Genomic DNA, 9,589 nt, shown 5'->3' with positions numbered 1-9,589 from the left:
AAGGGGTTCGGAGAGGGCGGAAAGATCAGGGTTTAGGACCGCAGGAGATTGAGGAGGGAGAGGAGCCAGGTTAGGAGAAGAGAAGAAGGAGCTCCCGAGGTTAAGGAGAGAAGAGGGATCAGACGTTAGGGAGAGGGAAGAGAGGATGCAGGTGTTAGGGAGAAGAACGCGCGAATCAGGGTTAGGAGAGGAGAGAGAGGGATAGGGTATAGGAGAGGAGAAGAAGGACAGAGCAGGATCAGGGTTAGGAGAGAAGAGAGGGACCAGGCGTTAGGAGAGAGAGGATCAGGGTTAGGAGAGGAGAAGGGGAGGAGGAGTCTGGGTATCAGGAGAGAGGAGAGGTCGGATGCAGTGTTAGGCGAGGAGAGGTGTAGCAGCGTTAGGGAGGAGAAAGAGAGGATCAGGGTTAGGAGAAGTAAGAAGGAGCAGGGTTTAGGAGAGAAGAAGAGAAGGATCAGGGGTTAGGAGAGGAGGAAGAAAAGAGAAACCACAGGGTTATGACCGAGGACAGAAGCCGACAGGTTAGGGGAAGAGAAGAGAGAGAATTTCCAGGGTGTAGGAGAGAAGAGAGGAGTCTAGGGTTAGCCGCCGAGGACAGATAAGAGAGGGTCAGGGTTAGTGATGAGGAGAGAAGAGAAACCGGTTATGAGTAGGACAGGTATAAGCAGCACGGTTTACCGGGGAATGACGCACCCAGATAAGGAAATCAGGGTTAGGAGGGAAGAAGAAGCGGGAGGGTTAGAGAGAGAAGAAGAGCGGCCATCAGGGCGGTTCAGGAGAGGACGAAGAGAGAAGCAGGGTTATGAGAAGGGATCAGAAAGCACGGTGGGTCAGGTGAGGATAAGAGAGGAGAGTTAGGCCGCAATATTGGAGGCTACTATGAGCTAGGCAGGGAAGGAAGGGTAACTGAGATAGGTTAGGTTTCAGTCGAGGGAGTAGGGAATAGGGATGGCGTAGCCGTGTGAACAGTTGTTCTAGCCTCGAACAGCCCTTGTGACAAGACAGACGACAACACAAACATCTGCACTACAAGAAGGCAGAAATAGCCAATGACAAGGGGTCATTTTAGGAAATTAGGGGAGGTACAGTTATCTATAACGATTTCATATAGGAAGTTAAAGACAGGAAGTGGGATACCTAACAGTAGCCAGGTGAAGGGATAAAAGTTACAGTAAAGTACACTTAAAAGAAGGGAGGGCTTACTGGGAGATTTTTGGCGGTGCGAGGTTTACCCCCGGTACCCTAGGCAAGTAAAGGATAGAGGAGGGCAGGCGAGAGTGGGAGAGGGATTTGAGGTTTTATCAGCAAGGAGGGATCAGCGTTGATTGGAGGACAGGGAGCTTGTTCAATCAGACTAGGACATTCGAACACAGGTAGACACCTCACCCACTCTTGCAGCTTAACTGTACTCTGTAGGGAAACATCTCGTTCTCCCAGGAGCCGTGCTCAACCAGCCCCTAGTTACCCTGAGTTGTGATAAGTAAGCGGAACGGCACCAACTGGGCATCAAGCTGTGTTTGAAAAACGTCAGTGCACTATTAAGATCATCAAAAGTAAGTGAATATTTATAATGCTATTTCTGACTTCTGTTGACTCCAACATGGCGGATATCTCTTTGGGTTGATTTGTCGTCTTAGCGCCGTACTCAGATTATTGCATGGTTTGCTTTTTCCGTAAAGTTTTTTTAAAATCTGACACAGCGGTTTCATTAAGGAGAAGTGGATCTAAAATTCAATGTGTAACACTTGTATTTTCATCAACATTTATGATGACTATTTCTGTAAATTGATGTGGCTCTCTGCAAAATCACTGGATGTTTTGGAACTACTGAACATAACGCACCAATGTAAACTGAGATTTTTGGATATAAATATTTTACTTTACCGAACAAAACATACATGTATTGTGTAACATGAAGTCCTATTAGTGTCATCTGATGAAGATCATCAAAGGTTTATCTATATTTCTGCTTTTTGTGACTCCTCTCTTTGGCTGGAAAAATGGCTGTGTTTTTCTGTGAATAGGCACTCACCTAACATAATCGTTAGGTTTGCTTTCGTCGTAAAGCCTATTTCAAATCGGACACTGTGGCTGGATTTACAACAAGTGTATATTTAAAATGGTGTAAAATACATGTATGTTTGAGGAATTTTATGGGATTTCTGTTGTTTTGAATTTGGCGCCCTGCACTTTCACTGGCTGCGTCTCACCTCGTCAACAGCCAGTGAAAGTGCAGGGCGCCAAATTCAAACAACAGACATCTCATAATTAAAATTCCTCAGACAATCATGTGTCTTATACCATCTTAAAGGTAATCTTGTTGTTAATCCCACCAAAGTGTCCGATTTCAAATAGGCTTTACAGCGAAAGCACCACAAACGATTATGTTAGGTCACCGCAAAATCACAGACAAACACAGTCATTTTTCACAAAAGTCACACAAAAAAAAAAAAAAGCGAGGGAGATAGAGATAAAATTAATCACTAACCTTTGATGATCTTCATCAGATGACACTCATAGGACTTCATGTTACACAATACATATATGTTTTGTTCGATAAAGTTCATATTTATAAAAACCTCAGTTTACATTGGCGCCATTGTTATTGTTTTGAAACTTCTGTATGTGTAATGTTTACTGTTAATTTTTATTGTTTATTTCACTTTTGTATATTGTCTACCTCACTTGCTTTGGCAATGTTAACACATGTTTCCCATGCCAATAAAGCCCCTTGAATTGAATTGACAGACGAGAGAGATAGAGAGCAGAGAGCGAGAGTTACATTCAGCTAAGGCCTAGAGAGGGTTTGTTTTTGCTCTAGATAACCACATAACCTGTTTCTCCCTCTCTATCTACTTGTCCTATTACTGTTTGGAGACTTACAGGTTGAAAAAGCTCTGTGCTGCTCAGGGCAGCTGGGTCGTCCCATAACAAATCATCTCTCTAACATATCCCAACAGAGCACTGCCAAAATAGTTTTTAATTATTCATGTGTTGGTACAGCCTTCTGTTTCGAGCAAGTTTCTGAGTGGCAATGTGATTCAAACTTCTAATAGGGTTATGATTGATATGTCCAGGCAGAAAATGTCATTCTTTATTGTCTAGGAAAGGAGAGTCCAATGCTTAACATATGAGCATTACCCAATGCCTAGTTGTGTGCTGTAAATGCTTTAACATTTATGCTATCCACTCCATTTGTGAATCTCATAGTTAGGCCTTGAATTTCATTTGAACTGACCTCCACCCAAAGACTCTCCAGCACAGAAAGATTAGTTCAGATGCCATGAGTTTGGGGGACGGACACTTGCAAATATGACACCACACTGTGGAAGGGGTATTTGGAGGAGGGTGAGGCGGGACCAATAGGTGGCGTAATCATGCTCCACATCTAACTCTCGCCTAGACCCGGGAAGGAGGAGGGGCCCCAGCCGAGTGACTGGCCAATCAGGCAAGAGGGAGACAGAACTCCGGAAGGACAGTCTGTATATCCTCTCTCTGGAAACCGCTCAGAGGTGAGAGGAGTAGCTGTCATCTGATCCTACGACAGACCCTGGAGGAGCAGGTTGGAAGACCAAGGAAGGAGGAAGAGGAGGATTTGAGGGTGAGGAAGCGAAGGGAGAGAGGATAGGGAGGAGAGGTGTAAAGGGAGAGGGAAGGAAGGGCAAGGGAAGGGAAGGGAAGGGAAGGGTAAGGGGAGAGGGAAGGGAACGGGAAGGAAGGAAGGAAGAGAGGATCAGGGTTAGAGACGGAGCAGAAAGAAGGAGAGGAGAAAGGAGGAGCAGGGATTAGGAGAGGAGAAGGGGAAGGGGCAAGAGAGGACTTCAGGGTAGGAGAGGTAGAGAAAGAAGCAGGTTAGGTAGAGGCGAGCAAGTGAGGATGCCAGGGTAGATCGACGAGGAGAGGATCAGGTTAGGACGATCGAGCAGACAGGACTCAGGGTTAGGAGAGGACGAATAGAGCGAAGCAGGGTTAGGAGAGGAGAAGACAGGGTCAGGGTTAGGAGAGGAGAAGAGAGGAACAGGGTTAGGAGAGGAGAGGATCAGGGTTAGGAGAGGAGAAGACAGGAGAAGGATTAGGAGAGGAAAGGAATCAGGGTGAGGAGAGAGAAAGGATCAGGGTTAGGAGAGGAAAGGATCAGGATAGAGAGTCAAGGTTAGGTAGGAGAGGATCAGGGTAGGATAGAAGAGGATCAGGGTTAGGATAGGAGAGGATCAGGGTTAGGAGAGGAAAGGATCAGGTTAGGAGAGGAAAGGATCAGGGTTAGGAGAGGAGAAGAGAGGAGAGGGTTAGGAGAGGAGAAGAGAGGAGCAGAGTTAGAGAGAGGGAAGAGAGGAGCAGGGTTAGGAGAGGAGAGGGAGAGAAGGAAGCAGGGTTAGGAGAGGAGAGGAAGGAGCAGGTTAGGAGAGGAGAAGAGAGGAAGGAGCAGGGTTAGGAGAGGAGAAGAGAGGAGCAGGGTTAGGAGAGGGAGGGATCAGGAGAGGAGAAGACAGGAGAAGGTTAGGAGAGGAAAGGATCAGGGTTAGGAGAGGAGAAGAGAGGATCAGGTTTAGGGAATGAGAAGAGAGGAGAGAAGAGAAGCAGGGGTTAGGAGAAGAGAGGATCAGGGTTAGGAAGGAGGAGAGATCAGGGTTAGGAGAGGAGAAGAGAGGATCAGGGTTAGGAGAGAAGAGGGGCAGGATTAGGAGAAGAGAGGATCAGGGTTAGGAGAGGAGAAGAGAGGATCAGGGGTTAGGAGAGAAGAGAGGAGCAGGGTTAGGAGAAGAGAGGATCAGGGTTAGGAGAGAAGAGAGGAGCAGGATTAGGAGAAGAGAGGATCAGGGTTAGGAGAGGAGAAGAGAGGAGCAGGGTTAGGAGAGGAGAAGAGAGGATCAGTTTAGGAGATGAGAAGAGAGGAGAGAAGAGAAGCAGGGTTAGGAGAAGAGAGGATCAGGGTTAGGAGAGGAGAGGATCAGGGTTAGGAGAGGAGAAGAGAGGATCAGGGTTAGGAGAGAGAAGAGGATCAAGGTTAGGAGGAAAGAGGAGCAGGTTAGGAGAGAAGAGAGGAGCAGGGTTAGGAGAGGAGAGGATCAGGGTTAGGAGAGGAGAAGAGAGGAGAGGAGAGGAGCAGGGTTAGGAGAAGAGAAGAGAGGATCAGGGTTAGGAGAGAAGAGAGGATCAGGGTTAGGAGAGGAGAAGAGAGGATCAGGGTTAGAAGAGGAGAAGAGAGATCAGGGTTAGGAGAGGAGAAGAGAGGATAGACAGGGTTAGGAGAGAAGAAGGAGGATCAGGGTTAGGAGAGAGAGAGGACCAGGGTTAGGAGAGAGAGATCATAGGTTAGGAGGGAGAAGAGAGGATCAGGGTTAGGAGAGAAGAGAGGAGCAGGGTTAGGAGAGGAGAGGAGCAAGGGTTAGGAGAGGAGAAGAGAGGATCAGGGTTAGGAGAGAAGAAGAGCAGGGTTAGGAGAGAAGAAAGAGAGGATCAGGGTTAGGAGAGGAGAGAGAGAAACAGGGTTATGAGAGGACAGAAGCACGGTTAGGGGAAGAGAAGAGAGGATCAGGTGTAGGAGAGAAGAGAGCAGGTTAGGAGAGAAGAAGAGAGGATCAGGTTAGGAGAGGAGAGAAGAGAACAGGGTTTAGAGAGGACAGAAGCACGGTTAGGGGAAGAGAAGAGAGGATTCAAGGGTTAGGAGAGAAGAAGAGCAGGTTAGGAGAGAAGAAGAGAGGATCAGGGTTAGGAGAGGAGAGAAGAGAAGCAGGGTTATGAGAGGACAGAAGCACGGTTAGGGGAGGAGAAGAGAGGAAGTTAGGAGCATATTGAGCACTATAGCTAGAGGAGAAAGGGTTATACTGGTAGGGTTAGGTTCAGGTTCAGGGATAGGGAATAGGGGATGGCTAGCCTGTGTGACAGTTTGTTCCAGCCTGTGACAAGACAGCAGAAACAACATCTGCCACTCAGACTAGCCAATGGCAGGGTCATGTTTAGGATTAGGGGAGGTACAGTTATCTATAACGTTTCTGGGTTAAAGAAGGAAGGGATACCTACAGTACAGTAAGGGATAAAACAGAAGTACACTTAAAGAGGGAGGGCTTACTGGGATTGGGGGTGGGGTTTACCAGGAACCAGGAAGTAAAGGAAGAGGAGGGCAGGGAGAGGGAGAGGGATTTGGGTTATCAGCAAGGAGACAGCAGTTGATTGGAGGACAGGGTTGTCAATCAGACTGGACATCACATGAGAACCCACCCACTCTTAGTTAACTGTCTCTGTGGGAAAGATCTGCTCCGGTGTAACGCCTATTCCCTGAGTTGTAAGTAGGGAAAACACTGGCAAGTGTGTGAAAAGTAGTGCACTATTAAGGGAATAGGTTGCCATTAGGCACATCCTATAAATATTTTATTGCTCAGCAGTCATTGTAATGCCAGTTGTAAATTCAGATTTATGTAGGGAGCAAAGCTGTTAGAAGGCAGCAGAACAATATCACCTCTATAAATTCTGTCATAGTACCTGCTTTTTAATACCGTATGAGGTTGATGGGGGCGTGTTTATTAATGCCCAGTATACTGACTTATGGGTGCAATGTGCATATGAAACCAGACCATATGTATATATTTGGCTCTGGCTAAATATCTAGTATTCAGAACCTGTTGTTACTTTTCGCTGAGAATCTTTGAGCTGTTTTTGTAGAAACAACTAGTGTAAATGTTTTGTACCAAGCCCATAGGGATGTCGTTGTTTTGGGAGGTAGGAAAGGGAAAGGGAAAGGGGGATACCTAGTCAGTTGTACAACTGAATGCATTCAACTGAAATGTGTCTTCCTCATTTAACCCAACCCCTCTGAATCAGAGAGGTACAGGGGGCTGCCTTAATCGACATCCACATCTTCAGCGCCCAGGGAACAGTGGGTTTACTGCCTTGCTCAGGGGTAGAATGACAGATTTTTACCTTGTCACCTCGGGGAGGACAGGAGTGTATGTTTGAGGTGAGAGGACAGGAGTGTATGTTTGAGGTGAGAGGACAGGAGAGTACACACACACACACACAACACCACACACACAACACACACCAACACCACCACACCACACACACACACACAAACATACTCTAATACCATTCCTACACCAATCAGGGGGTAAAAAAAAAGGCCACAACCTATCAGGATTAATAAAGAAGAAATTACACAAACAATTTAGAGAGGCTGACAATTAACTGCTGCATTTCCAGAGCTGAGAATAGAATGTTTACGAGTGTAATGAACACAAGAGGCACTTGGATTTCTGGTCTGAGTGTTTAAGAAGAGGAATGAACAAAGAGGACACTGGGATTTCCTGGTCTGAGTGTTTAAGAAGAGGAATGAACACAGAGAGGACACTGGGATTTCCTGTTCTGAGTGTTTAAGAAGAGTAATGAACAAAGAGGACACTGGGATTTCTGTTTTGAGTGTTTAAGAGGGAATGAACACAGAGACATGGGATTTCCTGTTTGAGTGTTTAAAGAGAGGAATGAACACAAGAGGACACTGGGATTTCCTGTTCTGAGTGAATGAACACATAGGACACTGGGATTTCCTGGTCTGAGTGTTTAAGAAGAGGAATGACACAAGAGGACACTGGGATTTCCTGGTCTGAGTGTTTAAGAAGAGGAATGAACACAAGAGGCACTGGGATTTCCTGGTCTGAGTGTTTTAAGAAGAGGAATGAACACAAGAGGACATGGGATTTCCTGGTCTGAGTGTTTAAGAAGAGGAATGAACAAGAGGAACTGGGATTTCCTGGTCTGAGTGTTTAAGAAGAGAATGAACCAAGAGGAACTGGATTTTCCTGTCTGAGTGTTTAAGAAGAGGAATGAACACAAGAGGAACTGGGATTTCCTGGTCTGAGTGTTTTAAGAAGAGGAATGAACACAAGAGGACATGGGATTTCTGTTCTGAGTGTTTAAAAAGAGGAATGAACACAGAGGACATGGGATTTCCTGTTCTAGTGTTTAAGAAAAGGAATGAACAAAGAGGACACTGGGATTTTGTTCTGGGTGTTTAAGAAGAGAATGACACAAGAGGACACTGGGATTTCCTGGTCTGAGGGCTTCTTTGCAAAGCCATCTCAGAATGTTTTTCCGGACTCCAACCTTCATCAGCTGAACTGTTTTTAACAATATTTCTATTAGCGAGCGCTGAAGTATATTTTCCATTGTTAATACGTTCCATTAAGAGCAGAGCCAGATTGTTTCACGTCTATCTGTCTGGCAGCAGGACCTTCATTAGAGAATACCACTAGAAACCTGCAGCGAGACTGTCCATCCTAGGATGAATGTGAACGGTGTCAATGCCAGGTTATGAGAACCTGATCTTAATCTCAATCCATAGACCATAGGACAACTCAGGAGAAGAACGATGAAAGAACCATAGAACAACTCAGAGGAGAATGATGAAAGAACATAGGACAGACAGAAGTAAAGATCAGATGATCAGATGAGGAAGATGATTGGCTGAGAAAACAAAGAGCTTTGAGGTTTTTAAGGTTACAGTATGTGAGTATGTGTCCTGTCTGTCTGTCTGTTCTGTCTGTTGTCTGTCTGTCTGTTGTCTGTCTGTCTGTCTGTCTGTCTGTCTGTCTGTCTGTCTGTTGTCTGTCTGTCTGTCTGTCTGTCTGTCTGTCTGTCTGTCTGTCTGTCTGTCTGTCTGTCTGTCTGTCTGTTGTCTGTCTGTCTGTCTGTTGTCTGTCTGTCTGTCTGTCTGTCTGTCTGTCTGTCTGTCTGTCTGTCTGTCTGTCTGTCTGTCTGTCTGTTGCTCTGTCTGTCTGTCTGTCTGTCTGTCTGTCTGTCTGTCTGTCTGTCTGTCTGTCTGTCTGTCTGTTCTGTTCTGTCTGTCTGTCTCTGTTGTTGTCTGTCTGTCTGTCTGGTCTGTCTGTCTGTCTGTCTGTCTGTCTGTCTGTTCTGTCTGTCTGTCTGTCTGTCTGTCTGCTCTGTCTTTGTCTGTCTGTTGTCTGTCTGTCTGTCTGTCTGTCTGTCTGTCTGTCTGTTGGTCTGTCTGTCTGTTGTCTGTCTGTCTGTCTGTCTGTTGTCTGTCTGTCTGTCTGTCTGTTCTGTCTGTCTGTCTGTCTGCTCTGTCTGTCTGTTGTCTGTTGTCTGTTGCTGTCTGTCGTCTGTCTGTTGTCTGTCTGTCTGTCTGTCTGTCTGTCTGTTGTCTGTGCTGTCTGTCTGTCTGTTGTTGTGTGTGTGTGTGTGTGTGTGTGTGTGTGTGTGTGTGTGTGTGTGTGTGTGTGTGGTGTGTGGTGTGTGTGTGTGTGTGTGTTGTTGTGTGTGTGTGTGTGTGTGTTGTGTGTGTGTGGTGTGTGTGTGTTGTGTGTGTGTGTGTGTGTGTGTGTGTGTGGTGTGTGTGGTGTGTGTGTGTGTTGTGTGTGTGTGTGTGTGGTGTGTGTGTGTGTGTTGTGTGTGTGTGTGTGTGTTGTGTTTTACTTGTCCGTGCAGCGCCTGACTCTGGTTGCTGGTGAGCCTTGGAGAGACATTGCGGTCATTACGGGTTTAAGAGGGGGGGGGAGGGGGGAGTGAACCCATCAGCATTTCTGAGAGAGAGTGATAGGGAGAGGGTTGAGGGAGGATGGGGAGAGGAGAGGATGGA

General features: G+C 46.4%; 1 protein-coding gene across 1 annotated transcript in view; it reads right to left on the bottom strand.

Annotated features, from left to right (window-relative positions):
- Window positions 1-9,446: 9,446 nt before the first annotated feature.
- LOC139026051 (kinesin-like protein KIF21B) overlaps window positions 9,447-9,589 on the bottom strand; it is a 2,922-nt gene continuing 2,779 nt past the window's right edge. The window contains exon 3 of the mRNA XM_070441352.1: window positions 9,447-9,533. Within this exon, the coding sequence (XP_070297453.1) occupies window positions 9,485-9,533 (49 nt within the window). The 3' untranslated portion in view covers window positions 9,447-9,484. The remainder of the gene's footprint in view (window positions 9,534-9,589) is intronic.

The sequence above is a fragment of the Salvelinus sp. IW2-2015 genome, unplaced genomic scaffold (assembly GCF_002910315.2).
Source record: "Salvelinus sp. IW2-2015 unplaced genomic scaffold, ASM291031v2 Un_scaffold3788, whole genome shotgun sequence".
Lineage (NCBI taxonomy): Eukaryota > Metazoa > Chordata > Actinopteri > Salmoniformes > Salmonidae > Salvelinus > Salvelinus sp. IW2-2015.
The sequence above is the reverse complement of the archived record's forward strand: the minus strand, read 5'-3'. Positions and strand labels throughout refer to the sequence as shown.